This window comes from Chelonoidis abingdonii, chromosome 23, assembly GCF_003597395.2.
Source record: "Chelonoidis abingdonii isolate Lonesome George chromosome 23, CheloAbing_2.0, whole genome shotgun sequence".
Lineage (NCBI taxonomy): Eukaryota > Metazoa > Chordata > Testudines > Testudinidae > Chelonoidis > Chelonoidis abingdonii.
In genome coordinates, this window is record NC_133791.1 from 21,557,084 (window position 1) to 21,572,537 (window position 15,454).

The following is a 15,454-nucleotide window of genomic DNA, read 5'->3' on the forward strand; positions in this document are numbered from 1 at the left end:
AATTTAAGCCGCAGTCTCTGATATTAATTTGGGAAACGGTGAATAGTCAACAATCAGAAAATCAATTTGGACTGCGCTTAAGTGTTTACACGTACAGTGCTTCTCACTAGAGGAATCTGTACTATTGTTCTGCTACAGTTTAAATACCCTGAGACCCACGTGAAACTTTTTTTTTTTTTTTTTTTTAAACTCTACTACTAAAATAAAGCCAGTAGGAAAATTATCTATTGATTCTGCCTTCAAACTGTCAACTCCACACTTTATGGCACATTCAACTCACAGGAAAAAAAGTTTCAAACTGTGGAATTCTCAGAAATGCTATAACAAGACGACACAAATTTTACAGAAGATACCTGAACCGATTAATGTAAAAAATGCTTTATGCAATACATTAAAATACGAGAAGATAGACCATGTGTATGCACTTTAATAAGGCTTCAACAGCTCAAATGACAATTTTAGTCCAATATGTTTGCAAATACAGACAAAACGGTTAATGTGCCTCTGAACACATCTTGTACCTGTTTCCCCTGCACAGCTGTAAGATACAGCCATACCAAGGCCATTAGGTACAGCTATACATTACCTCTGTAATACATCATGGTTTACAGTTCTTCCCTGTGAAGTTTAAGAGACTTAGTTTTGGAACATTGTAATCTCAAGGAAGAGACTCTCGTAACAAAAAAACAAAAATAAAAAACAAAACGACCCCCCACCCTCCCAAAAAACCAGCAAATTGAAAAAAATATCAAACTTCCAGGGGCTATGTACATGAGTGAGTGCTTCAGTCTAAAAAGAATAAAATCTCTTTCAGGCAAACAAGCCTGTTTTCAAGGGAAGTAGAGTTGCTTAATCAAGCACTAACAATAGCATATTGAACTTTTACTGAAGTCTTTACCTTGGGAAAGAATAAATTGCTCAGCTGCACTGTTCCATCTCTCTAAGATCCAACCTTTTTATTGGATCCAAACCCTGTATCTTGAAGTACAAAATCAAGATACAATAGAAATAATCTCAGTTTTAAGTCCCCTTTTCTAAATCATTTCCAAGCCATTATTTATGGTCTTACAACTGCTCCAAATAGGATACTTTATATCAATTGTTTTGCCACTCTCACTGGTCCAGACCTGCTGCCTGAATTCCCTATCACCTTCCCTAAATGGTTTCGGAGGGAGGGAGGAAAAAGATGGATTAAATCAGTACAGAGAAAAAGAACAAAGGTTAATCATTGTCTGAAGGAGCACTATACCTAGTCTGATAAAAGGTAAATGTTAAAAAGAACACTATCAAGGTTACTGGGCCCATGCTTTTATATACCCTCCACTCTCCATGCCCGACCCCTTAAATCTGCCTGCAATGCTCATGGGATTGTTAAATACAGTAGTTTTGCTCTAAACAGCCAATTTAAAAACAATAATAAAACACTGCCAAATCCCAAACTCAGCAAGAGGCTAAGGGAGCACAGTTGAGCATGAAACTACCAGGAAATGTTTAACTTTATTATTAAAGATACCTTGACAGCGTCCTTTTAAATATTTGAGCGGTAAGCTATTTCCAGCTAATATTTAATAGGGTCAGGAAGAGATCCTTTCTGGGAATTACAGATGGTAAAAAAAAAAAAAAGATTAGCACATTCCTGAAAGCAAAAGGAAAATCTCTTCACATGAAAAATGTGCCCTAAGTATGACACCTCACCCCCTTCAGTATCTCTGATTCTGATGTTCTAGTGAAGATTAATTCAACATTCCTGAATTGATCAGTAGAGCGGAAATGGATTTCTGGCTCTCGGCAGTAGCATACTGGAGAAGATGTTATCAAAAGTTGTTAAAATATCCAACATTTCTAAAAACACATTTCACAAAGAAAGACCATGTGATTATTAAAGTTAGGATCATGTTGAAAGTGAAACTGCAAAAGGATGGGTGTGTGATGGAGCCTCCAGAGACAGCAGAGAGTTCCTTATCCCCCTTACCTCTGTGCTGAAGAGCCACTGATGAAAGGCTTTCACAGGCAAGCCACAGTTTACATTTTGGGGTACATATATGAAATCTGAAAAAGCTAGTCATTCTTCACAATTAACAAATTATTTACTTCCGTGCTGTACTGAAAGAGTAAGAGTGGATCAAAGACAGGATATCTGTAAGCAGGTTTCTCTCTAAAGAGTTACTTTAGGACAGATCAAGATGTTTTTGATCTACTGTATTACTATTTCTTTATGGACAGATGACTGTGGTATGAAATCAGAGCAAGGAAACAATAGAATGCCTCTCCCTTCCTCAGCTAGAAATTTGTCTGTAAACATGATATATTGTTACTGCTACTATACTTTTACTTTTGTTTTATTAAATATAAAATCTGAAACGCTCTCTTGAAGTCAGGATGTCTCTTCAGTGCAATCTGCTTTGACATAAGGCATTTGGGGCAGTCATTTCAGAATGGGTTTCTGCCTTCCGGAAGAGTCAAGCAACTGTTTAGTCCTATATCCACCTTTGCTTTAATGCCCTACCATGTCAAAATCCTCTTCGTTTCTGGTCATTTCTCTGCTGCCAGAGGTTATAAAAAAACATTAGTGTCCAAGAAGACCAGTCCCTGTAAGTGAGAAAGCAAGAAAGAAGATTACACACATTCAAGATGAAATTAAGGTAGGTTCAAATAAATGGAGAAGAAATAAGTGTCTTACCTTTAAATCCTTCTTCAGGCATACAAACTGAAAAGGAAAGATACCACTTCAGAACCCTCTAATGACAACATGACTTCTAAAAGAAGAATCAGGTGTCTCAATTATAGCATATTGCAAGCTTCAACAACTTTCAGGGGCTGGCTACAGGGAAAGAATACTTCTGTCTTTTGCTAATTTCTCTTACCTTTCTACATGGTGACTTCAACTCCACAAATAAGCCTCTCTTATGCTTAATATTTTCTATCTCAAATGCAGTACTACATGACCATAAATAATTTTTGTAGAAGCAACCAACCAGGAAAGAGTAAAGTGGTAATAATGAGTTTCACAAAGAAGAATGTTTCTAGAGTTACCTTGCATAACATCATCCATTGCTGCATAATCTGCAATTGGTTCATCAGCCTGTAAAACAAACCAAACACAAATACTAGAAGTTTACCAGTCCTGTTAGCTAAGCAAGAGACTCCGGCAGATGTGCATTTAAACAGACTGGAGAAGAAAATAAATATCTGCTGCCAAAGAAGTTTTTCCAGTGGGGTTGGGGGGGACAATAAAAGGAGGACTGGTAGCACTTCTGAGGTTTTAGGATCCCCAGTTCAGTAATGTCACTCTGTTTAGGAAGGGCTGTTTAAGCCTGTGCTTTAGTCCCACTGAAGTCAAGTAAGCATATTCCAACTGGGGCCATTGTATTTTGTGCTGCATGCTTACGAAGGCACGTACGTGCACAGATATGGAAGCACTTACTGTCCTTTGCCCAACTGGCACCTGTTAAACTTACAAGTGCACAGGTTACTAGTGACACTAGTTAAGGCATCAGTTAGCCTTCATCATCAACAGCTCTTTATGGAATTTAAGATTTTTCTTCCCTCAAAAATGAGGACAGGAAATTAAGTATGAAGAACTATACTGAGATTACAGTTTAGTGCTCAAAAATTTAAGTGTGAAAGTTGAGTGTACAACTTTAATTCTGATCGCCTTGTGCTTATGCGCTACAGCAGCTTTCACATTCATTACACACATATACCTTTAGCTGTAAAAAAAATATTAACTTCTCAGATACCGTATATCAGACAATTAAAGACAATGCCTGCATCCTACGCGGAGTGTTCAGATTGCAATATTTCCTGACTCAAATGCTTTACTGCGTAATCTCAATACTGTATTAGTTTAATTCTAAATTGATATCATTTCTGTCGCCAGTCAGTATTTCCTTTCAGCAGACTACCACAATTCTTGTTACCTTTAATAAAATGACTGACTCTGGAATGACTCCAAGGGCACCAAGTGTTGCAGTGTCATCATTTAGTATCTTCCCATCGATCGACAAGTTCTGGTCAAACGGAGCAACTGAAAATGCGTGCATGATCTGTGCCAACACAATAAAACACACATATATTTTGCTTTTGCACAAAATCAAAGTCCTACACATACCAATAATACTGTCAAAAAACGTGTGTCTTAGGACATCATACAAAACAGAGCCACTGATTAGTATATCATTGTGGACGCCACTGCCCCACCCCTTCTACGTCGTCACAGAGAACCAATGAGCAGTGCTTTGCAAGAGCCCCCTTGTGCACTGCCACCTTCTGGTGCAGAAATGTGACAGTTCTACTGTATTCAGAGCCTTCTTCATCCATGAAGTGGGAAAAAAGATTTGGCTGAGAGTTACCATGACAGATCTTGGAGTATTTTTATACCTTCTTACATAGGAAAATCTAAAATAATGGCAACAGCTAGGAGTACAAGATGTCTAGATTTACTTCCTTGTCACCAGTGTGCATGCACATACAACGGCAGAGGAGAACACTATTTTTCGGAACAAAGGCAGTTCCTCACCTGTATTTTCAGCTCTTTCAATGTCTGGTTGGCAGAAACAAGTAGTGCCTTTTCCCCTCTGACTTTTCTGTGTCGTGTGCTCCGTCTGATGCCTTGCTTTTGATAAACAACGTAGTTCTGGTGGGATATCTTCTGTCGTTTTGCACCACCATTAGTCTAGGAACAAGGGTCAGAAACAGGAAGTTTGCTTACTGAATTTATGGATAATGCAAATTCTTCAATCTGCTTTTTGCCCAGGTGGCCTTGTAAAAAAGCTATTTAAGCAAGAGACTCCACAAAACATTAAAGTACATCTGTGATAATCAACTGACGCACACAGGCATCAGAGAGGTTGCAAGTACTGAAGGACTTGCTCAAAGATATCCACATTTCCATTTTTAACTTGAGAACAGCATGGAGTACTGAACCACTTTTCAACGTGTGTTAAATATTTAATGCCGTAGTAAACCACTTCTCTCCAAAAAGAGTACAGAAAGGAAGACTCTGCCAAGGTCAGGGGTAAGACAACAGTATGTGTTACCACCACTTGAAGGAAATACCTCAGTATTTCTATGGGTACCAGGAAGAGCATGCATCAGTGTTAGGACAGATATACTAGGACTAGGAAAGTTTAAGAATTCTACGCCCAAATTTTTATAGGTTCCAAACCTATGAAAGTCCTCTAGGTTCTACGTTTCTTTTCAAGAAGGTAAGTTAAGTGAAGTAATCTTTTTTATTGGATCAACTTCTGTTGGTTAAAGGTACAAACTTTCAAATTACACAGAATTCTTCTTCACTTACCTCCTGACTGATATACTGGGACCAACACAGCTACAATGCTTTTAAAAGATGACGACTTAATATCCATCATTTTTGTGGGGATCACAAAAACTACATATTCAGTAATTTAATAAAACCTTGAACTTGGAGAGCAGCTTCTATCAGAGCTTTAAAATGTGCTTTACATTTAATGCATTTTCACAACACCCCGTAAGCTGTACTAACAAGGAAACTAATCAAAACAATATTAGCTCCACAACCGTATTAGACACACAGGAGCAAAGAGCAATTGGTTTGTCAAATGGAACAAAAGAGTAAGGAAATTTTAATTTTAAGAAGGTATTACAACAATAAGCTTAAAATAAAGAAGCTGATATATTTCTGGTTTCAACAGTAAATGTAAGAAGATTCCTGTATTGTCAGAGCTGGACACTTTGCTAGAGGGAAACTCAAAATTGCAGCTTTTTAGATCTTTACCTGGTTAAAATCTGGATCCTGTTCCCCTTCTGGTTTGGCTTCCTCCCTTTCCTCTTCAGCTTCTGAACTGCTCACATTCAGTTCTGGAGCAGCTTCCTTCATTACCTGAAGTTACACAAATCACATACTGCGCAACTCTGTTCCAACAGCACAAACTCAGGTTATCCCAGGCCTTTTAGCAAGTTACCTTCAGAGCATTTTTAGGGGTGCTACCTTAATAAAACAAGCTTAAATAGGGCACAAGGTGAAGTGACCATAGGGGATAAAACACCAACGGCGCCGTCACGCCCTAACCCAGGCAGATATTTGGAGTGCATCAACCTAGGACATAAACTAGAGTTTTGTCTCTTACAGCTTAGTAACACACATATAGCTTGTAAATGATCTTTTATGGATTCCGGCTAAAATGGGAGAAACTATCTGCTGCTTCCTGTAGCTTAGGAACTGTTTCCCCTTCAGCCAGCTCTTTCTCTGACCTGACCTCAGTGTGTTGAGAGAACTGTAACAAAGAGAAACTAATATTCTCCATAAATGACACATACACGACTGACATGTGGTTGCATTTAGCAGATTGACAGAAGCGCGCATTAGTTATTTATTGGTCTGTCTGCAATTAATTTGTAAGCAAGCTACAGATAAATAATTTATACATATTTATCCCTACATTACTTCATGATAAATGTACGGTGTGCTAGGCTCCTCGAATAGCGTCGGAGGCTGGAATTTTCAAGGGACCTTATGGAAGTTATGCATACTCCCACCTGAATGCCTCAGAGCATGTTAACCCATCTAGGTGTATGCTTCTCCATACGTGTATTTTGCAATTAAAGAAACCAGCACATCTTCTAAATCAGGCGTTGGCAACCTCTCAGAAGTGGGGTGCTGAGTCTTCATTTATTCACTCTAATTTAAGGTTGTGTGTGCCAGTCATACATTTTAACGTTTTTAGGTCTTTCGATAAGGCTATAATAGATAACTAAACTATTGTTGTATGTAAAATAAATAAGGTTTTTAAAATGTTTAAGAAGCTTCATTTAAAATTAAATTAAAATGCAGAGCCCCCCGGACCGGTGGCCAGGACCTGGGCAGTGTGAGTGCCACTGAAAATCAGCTTGCCTTTAGCACGCATGCCATAGGTTGCCTACCCCTGTTCTAAACATTGAGCATGAACTGCAGCATTCTCAAAGTTATTAGCAGTTTATCAAAGTTCTCACGTTTACAGAATATACAACCGTGGCTGCAAGGTGAAGAGACAAACTGCCCATCTTCCACCCTAAATTTACATATATATCTTAATATACATCTTTAACTAGATTTATACTAGTTACTGCTAAGTACCTATATCTGCCCTGAACTGAAAGCGAGTGTAGTGACAAACAAAGCTTAATTGATTTATGAAGCCAAATAAATCTATGTTGCAGAAAGTTATTAGTTAAAATACCCACTGTTTAGTGAGCAGTCACTCCCAGGAACACCATAAACCTTAGTGCGATGACACCAGATGTTAATGGGCAGTAACATTTTGGTACTAATGATTTTTCTCATCAATTTAAGACTTTTGTATATGTGAACATGTACAAGCGCATTTAAAAAAAAAAAAAAAAAAAACTTTCTTAAGTAGAGATCCAGTTGATTAAAAATCTCATCTAGAAATAATCTGCAAGGTCCCACCAGTTCTACCTACATGCAGATTCTACTGTAGTACTCAAAATCCACTCACCTCTGCAGAGACAGAGCAAATTTCTGTGCCTGAGAATATGACTTTCATCAACTCAAAAGCCATCAGAGCCCTAGCTGCTTCTGTTAACTCATACTCATTATTTAAACCTAGATTTAAATGTGCAAGGACCTCAGCCACTCAACTATTATTGACTTCACTGGGCCCTGAGGGTGCTCAGCACCCTTCAGAAGGCAGAGCTTCTCCCAGGATCTGGCCCTAACCCAAAAAGAAAATTCTTACAGTTCTATTTATTTTCCTCTGAAACTGATAGCAGATGAGATAAAATGAACAACAGCTGTTTCACCTTCTTCACCCACACGGGCTAGCTTGTACACTTACAGCTACCAGTGTAACCCCCACACGGCCAGTGGAATCGTGGACCTAGCCTCTCAGTGCTTCTCAATGACCGGTTCGCGGACCGACGCCAAACCGAGATCTCCCTGACACAGTTTAGGAAGGCAGCAAACCAGTGCCTGGTATCAAAAAGGCTGAGAAACTGCTTTAGAGGGTCCTACCCTATGGACTACATACAACTATAAATGGCCACCAGAGCCCTATGACACCATTTCCAGCATGCCTGCAGTCAGGCATGGAGACAGAATGCACTAGAAACGCCCACAGAGGCCAAAAGGGAGGCTTCCACATGGGGTGATCTGTGGCAATTTACTGGGGCTCTCAGGGATTCTCTGATTAACACCTGCTCCCCAAAGTGAGCCTTTGATCTGCTGTGGGATTCAGTGCATAGGTCAGGCAATTCCAGCCCTACAGAGACCAGTGTCCAAAGTGGCAGAAATATGACCTGACACCACTGACTGAGCCGACTCCAGATCAGGGAGCCAGCAGAAGACCCTGCCCACAATAAGACGACACAATAAAAGGGCCCACTCTTACGCTGGCCAAAGCTCACAGCACTTATCTTTGGACTCATTCCCAGCACACATTCTACCTAGGCAGGTGCCACGGAAGGAGCTGGGGGTTAGGAAGTGTCAAGAGGGTTGGGGGTGGGAAGTGGTTGGTTCTGGTCAGTAATTTTTAATTAACCCTTTCCCTTCCCCAGATCCAATTTTCCTATTCTCAGCGAAGTCCTCTTTGTTATACTGTTATTTTGGGGTTTGTCATTTCTTTACTGGGGGTTTGTTTATCTATGTTATTGTATCGTGTGTACTGGGTTTTATACTTCTTGCAAGCAGGGGTAGAATTATTCATTTTCCCAAGGGACAGCACCTCTTGAGTCTCATGCACAGTGAGGAGTCACAAGGCATCACAAAGAAGAAGAGGGGAGATGCCTCTCCACACTGCTAGCACCAGAGAAGACACTCGAGCCCCACCTTGAGAGAAAGGTTACCCTACGTAAGCCTAACATGTTTTAGTAGAGACAAACTAGCTAGTAACTCTTACAAAATAGAATAAAATGTCACGAACTGAACATAATGCACTGTGCAGCCACTTCACAAGAGCCTGAGTTCACAAATCTCCTGACAGCTGAAAAGTTAAACATGTTTCAGGGAGCTGTCGGTAGCCAGTAAAATCAGTAAAATCTGTCCCTCCTATCCACTATGCCCTCTGAAAAACTCCTAGTACAACAAAATCCCGTGACTGACCCGCACTAAAGTGCCTCTATCGTGCTACCATCAGCTGGTTCTTGCCAGCTTATCTGAAGAGTTTTCCTATAATGAGCCTTGCTTTCTCACCCAAAACTACAGAGCATGAAAACACACCTAAAAGACGAATGGAGGCTTACTGTAAGAACCTTCAGATATTTGTAAAGCAAGTTCTAGAGCCATAAGTTACCAAAAACCTAAACAGCATTTTACAGGGTATAGTAAATTTACAACCTAAACTTGTGTTTGATTTTTAAAAAGCATCTTGTCTCACGAGTAGTGAGCACTGGGGGAAAAAAAACAACAAACCTCCTCCCCAAACATCCATATCTACTATAATGAAAGTTTAATATTAATCGAGGGCATTTTGGTTTGGTTTAAACCAGTAGTTTGAAGAGTAACAATAGCACTGGTGCTTTTCCCAAGAGTTTCTAATAAGAGAGCAAGCAGATTGCTTCAAACCGTCTCTAGAATCATCAAAAGTCACCTGTGCTGAAGAGGTATCCTCAACATAGCAGCACCCACTGAGAGCCCATTTGCAGAATGGAAGCACAAACAGTGCTGAGTAATTTCTCATGCAGCACAGGAATTCTCTTTTCCAATATATATTATCTGATAACTATTTTCATATATATCTTGGCTACTACTCAGCACAGTTTACCTTTAACAAAGTTCAGTGAAGATTAGCAGTGAGGGATCAGTACCTTTTTATTATCCACCACTTTATGTACATAGATGGTGGCCTGGGTGTACTCACGCAGGTCCCTCTGCTGCTGGCATAACAATCCTTCTCTGCATTCTGGACACAGCTCTAGAAGGATAAACAAGGAAAGCATGGTTAAAATGTCAACAGATATTTTGGTGACACTGACATTACATACAGTACCACTACAATATTCACCACCTTCATGATTAAACTGAGAGTAGCTTCTACAATGGGGGTATATTTTCCAAACTCTATCTTTTCCACTCCTCCCTTAAATTCTGACCCTGTATGCTAAAATGGCAACTCCCTCTCCAAACACCACAAGGGAGCCAGTACCAGCTGGAAAAGCTATTCTACAGACACTGGTGAAGATAAGACTCACTTACTGGGCTCAGAATTGAAAAGCGTGCTCTCAGGGCTCGTCTCAGCAGTTTGCATTCTGATGATTTTGATAACGTGATCCACAACAAATAGTTTTTGTATTGCCTCCCACTCACTCGGCCATATTAGAGCTATACTGTGCAAAGAAACACAACATGCTTCATGACATAGAAAAACCAAACCACAAGTTTTCAATTACAGTTGTGTAGCTTAGTTGTCAATAAAAGAAACTCTGTGCACAATCCTTACAAGTGCACTGGGCTTTAGGTTTCAGAACCTTTTAAATGTTAACAAGAACAGTCTCTCTATCACCTAAAGCAAAACTATGCAGGGAGGAAGAACTGAGATGGAAGAAAAAGTATTAAAGTGGAAGATGTGTTACATTTAGCTCTGTGCCCCTGAAGAAGCAATCCCACAAAGCATGAAATCCATTGATGGTATCTGATACTTTGAAGGGAAGTCTTGTGGAAATCAGCTTTGAGAAGATCTGTGTCCATTCTGATGGTAAAGGTAAGGAAGTGAGTTTCCAGTGTCAAATAATAGTCTCACTTGAGCTCATTCAATTCCTAATAATAAATTCTACTTTACTGATCATATTTCTTTCTTCAATGCTAGCCTTGCTTCTGCAGAGCACATCACTGAACATGTAAGGTACTTTCTGTGTGAAGGTTTATCTAAAGGTGTAAAGGGGTTTTCACATCAAGGTAATTCAAAAAACATCTCAGAGGGAAATGTTACAATTACAGAAATCAACAGTACAGTCCTCATGAGTCATTTGGTTCACATATTCCTGGAGGCCGAGAGAGAAATACCTGACAAAGGAAGACAAGTGAACAGAAGAAACTCACAGTTTAGAGTCTTCTCTGGTCATGGAAGCAAATGTGAACATGAGGCCCCCATGTGGGCAGAGAAGAGCACTGTTTCCTACTGATGATACAGGACTGCATCTTGTAGGCCTCCTGCTCAAACAGAAGGGAAAACAAATGTGTACTTAGCATGGTTAGACAGAGCTAAGTGGATTTTTTTGGCAGCTAAGTAAACTTATCAAAAAATACACATATGGGCATGGAAACTACTCATGAATGTGGGTCAAATATGGTGAATTATTTCAGCTGAAAACAACCTGCGTTTTTTTGTAAACAGCTAAATGTTTTGAAAAGGCTGATTTGTAACAACATTCAATACGATTTTGTTTGACCCAAACAATTTTAATTTTGGTTTTTCATTTTGGTGAGAAAAACTGATTCAAAACTAGCATGATTTGGGGGATTTTTCACTGAGCTCTAGTTAGACATCACACAGTTATGCTATCTCCTTAACAAGAAAGAAATCAAAAAGCAAACAGCACTGAGAAGAGAGATAAGCAGAGTATTTAAATTTGTGATTTTGTAGAAAAGTAGCCAAAATTCAGTAATATTAGACTGTTAGGCTCAAGGAATCATATAGATATTTTTTTTATTTTGGGATGTTATTCTTGTATCTAGCACTGAAAGAAGATTTTTATCTCCTATTAATGACAGACTACAGAAGCAGGACTGAGTTATGTCCTGTGACCAGGATATAGCTTTAGTCATGAGAACAAACTAATCAATCTGGTATCTAACTTGACCTTCTCCTTCAGACAGAGTATACATGAACATTCGCTGTTTCTCAGAACCTATAACAACCAATACCAGCTTAAAAATCCCTGTGCTTTCTTATTTCCACAAGGTCAGTCACTACACAGTAAGATATTTTAATTTTAGCACAATTCTACACTGCACCATACAAACACCATCCCAAAAGTCAAATTACTACATATAAACCTAAAAGGAATAAAAGGAGTTCAGTGAAGATTTAAAATATGAACCAATTTACCTTACAAATTTCCTCCATTCTTCTACAAAAAACTGTGATACAATGTAGAGCTCATCTGTCTCCTGGAAAAACAGACTTCATTTAAATTAACCTAACAATGGAGATAGAAAAAACCTAAGTTTTCACTGTCTTTGTTACACCTGCTCCTTTTCAAGATCCTAACATTCTTTACAATAACTCCATTCAAGTGTGACTTCTGAAAGCCAACTACAATAATTTAAGATCAAGTACCAAGAACATATCGCACAGTGAACCCCTGTGTTACTGCTTATATTATATTAGAAAGTTAATTCAGTTTTGTACCCAATTATCTTCAATCCGTTGTATAAATTATTTCTACTGAACTCCAGCAAGCCTTATGGCATACACAGCCTGTGATTAACCAGCAGAGCATATTATACTAACTGTAGCAGGGGTCGACAACCTTCCAGAAGTGGTGTGCCAAGTCTTCATTTATTCACTCTAATTTAAGGTTTTGAGGGCTGGAATACATTTTAATGTTTTTCAGAAGGTTTCTCTCTATAAGCCTATACATTATATAACTAAACTATTGTTGTATTGTAAAATAAACAAGGTTTTCAAAACGTTTAAGAAGTTTCATTTAAAAACTTAAATTAAAATGTTGATCTTATGCCACTGGCCTGCTCAGCCCGCTGCTGATTTGGGGTTCTGTTCAACTAGGCTGGCAGCGGGGTGTGCTGGGCCAGCGGCCGGGACCCCAGACCAGCAGTGGGCTGAGCCGCTCAGCCCACTGATGCTCAGGGGTTCCATCTGCCAGCCCCGATCCTGGCTGCCGGACCCGCTCAGCCCGCTGCCGGTCTGGGGTCCCGGACCTGCCCACATACAGTGGGTACCTACCTTCTCCCTGGTTCTGACCCATTCTCTTCCTCTCTCTGCATTGAGCTGAGGGTGGGAATGCACTGAGCACAGGGTTGGGGGAGAAGGGTCTGGCCAGGAGTTAGAATGAGAGAGGTGACTCAGGGTTGGGGCAGGCAGGAGGTTTGGGTGTGAAGCACTTACCTGGGCAGCTCCCATTTGGTGCGAGGGGTGCAAGTGGGAATGTGGATGGTGGGGAGGAGCTCCCGTTTGGTGCTCAAGGTGGGGGTAGGTATATGGGGGGTGCGTGGGGTGTGGGGAGCTGGGTATGTGGGAGGGTGCAAGAGTCAGGGCAGAGGGATGTTAGGGGGTGCAGGTGTCGGGGGCGGTGCCCAGTGTCAGGGCTGGGGATGCATGGGATGTGGGGGGCTGGAAATGTGGGGAGGTGCAAGAGTCAGGGAAGAGAGCTGGGGGCATGTGAGGCAGGGCTCAGTGTTGTGTGTGTGTCGTGTGGGGGGGGGGGGGGGGTCAGGGAGCTGGAGGGCATATGCCCCTATTCCACCCCCCCACTTCCCCAAGGCCCTGCGCCTGCTTCTTCACTGACTCTGCTCCTTTCCGATCCCCTCCCTCACAAGGGCCATCAGCTAATTGGCCGGGCAGGGAGGGAGGGACGGAGAGGCAGCGGAGGGGAAGAGGCTGGGGAGCCAGCAGGACCAAGCTTCTGCCCCTTGCCCCCGCATGGGGGTGGGGGGATGGTGGAAGCAGAGAAGAGCGAGCAAAATTTTTAATGGCACGCTCCTGCCTGCCGGCACTACAGCAGGCAGCAGCATGCCATTAAAAATTGGCTTGTGTGCTGTCTTTGGCACACATGCTATAGGCTGCCGACCCCTGAACTACAGAGTTGCAGACTGCTGCTTCAATGGGCAGATTTCTTTGCACACAAAAGGGGCTACTGGCATTCTTCCATTCCCCACCCCCAAGTTTCCTGTGTGTCAGCCTCCCATTCCCATTATTTCAGAGATTCCCTATAACCCCCACCCCAACACACATGCCAGGAGCATTGTCCCCCTTATTTCTCCCCTCTGCCCATACCAGGATCCCCCGTTCTCTCTGCCCCATGCCACTGTGTATCCCCCATACCATTATCCTTCATTTTCTCCTTCGGGGCTGTATGTCCCCTCATGCCAGAGCCCCCTATTCTCCCTCCATCCTAGTGGCTCTCTGTGCATCCTTATTTCCTCCACCATTCTTAAGTCATTCAGGGCATCAACATGTTGAACTCTACTGGGGGGAGGGGCAGAGGTGGGATGGGGATGGAGTTATGCAGCAATGTTGTAATGTCAGCCAGGAACTGGTTCTTTGATCTACAGAAAATTACAGAGATGACTGAACTTGCTGGATGTGCTAATCAGAAGCCGGGGCTGTCACCCCCTCATTTCCCCTTTCTGGTTTTCACCAAAATCAACAGGGTTCTGCCCACTGATGTTAGAACATTCCCTGAAATTTTGGAATTGATTTGATGTGGTGTTCAAAAGTTGCATTCAAATAGAGAAATATTAATGTGTATAAAACACTCCTCTGCTGCTACCACAATACCCCCCACACGCTCAGTGAGGTGACAGTGAAAACAGCCTTGCTGCTCCTGTCATGACTGGCTCCAAGAATTCACAACCCCTACCCTACCTGTGACTTGTTTGCTGCTTAAAGACACTCCACCCCCTCTCTAGAGTTTTTGCCTGCTTCTGGAAGAGACACACACCAAGTGTATAGCAGGACAAAAACCCTTCCCTCCAGTAGGGTTCAGAATGGAATTCTCCAGCACTGCATCAACAGCTAATGCTCTAAACCCAGTCCTGTGCTGCAGAAAATTAATTAGTACCGTTTCCATGTGAAATTGCTCAAAGGTGCTGCTCTTACTGCTGGCTCAGTACCATGGGAGCAGCAGGTAACACAGCTACCGTCAAGCACTTTCCTCTACAATGTACTGAGGAGAGCAAGGGCCAAATACTGCCTTCAGATGAGGGTGTACCTCTCAGGACAGAAAAAAAATTAAGATATATTCCAATAAACAAATTAACCAATAAAGTGTCACCCTAACACCAAAGAGCAAACCACTGTGGCACTAATTATATCAGCAATTGGTTGATAAAAAGGAAATTCCTTTCTTTGGTAAATTTAAGACTTGACTTGCAAAACAAGAGCAGTAGAAACAGTTCCTCTTTTGAAAGAACAAAAAAGGCAAAAAACTTGGCTGGTGGGCTGCTGTTTCTACTCTCACTTCTCCCCCTGAGCTGGGCTGTTCTAGCCTGCTCCCACAGATGGCCCCAAAGACCTTTTCAGCATGCAACTTTTCACTGCAGCCTTTCCCCATCAAGACACACACAAACATCTCCTCTCTGGAAAGCTAGCACCACACAGGATGCCAGAAGAAAGAAAGATGGATGATTACAGGAGGGGGAAGAGGAGCAGGAGTAGCAGCTAGGTTACTGTGACAAATGATCTGGATGCTTGACAAGATCATCTGGAGACAGCAGATGGTGGATGTGGGAGCAACAGGTAGGGGATAAGACCCTGGCAAGAGGCCTGGAGACGAATTGGGGGGGGGGGGGGGGGGGGGG

At 41.6% G+C, this 15,454-nt stretch overlaps 1 protein-coding gene across 1 annotated transcript in view; it reads right to left on the reverse strand.

Moving 5' to 3' along the window:
* Window positions 1–362: 362 nt before the first annotated feature.
* The window catches only part of USP48 (ubiquitin specific peptidase 48), a 51,816-nt gene continuing 36,724 nt past the window's right edge, over window positions 363–15,454 (reverse strand). The window contains exons 17-26 of the mRNA XM_075060362.1: window positions 12,021–12,178; window positions 11,012–11,122; window positions 10,169–10,299; window positions 9,781–9,887; window positions 5,756–5,860; window positions 4,520–4,675; window positions 3,921–4,046; window positions 3,034–3,082; window positions 2,681–2,707; window positions 363–2,589 (exon numbers count right to left, since the gene is read on the reverse strand). Coding sequence (XP_074916463.1) covers window positions 12,155–12,178 — 24 coding nt within the window. The 3' untranslated portion in view covers window positions 363–2,589; window positions 2,681–2,707; window positions 3,034–3,082; ... (5 more) ...; window positions 11,012–11,122; window positions 12,021–12,154. The remainder of the gene's footprint in view (window positions 2,590–2,680; window positions 2,708–3,033; window positions 3,083–3,920; window positions 4,047–4,519; window positions 4,676–5,755; window positions 5,861–9,780; window positions 9,888–10,168; window positions 10,300–11,011; window positions 11,123–12,020; window positions 12,179–15,454) is intronic.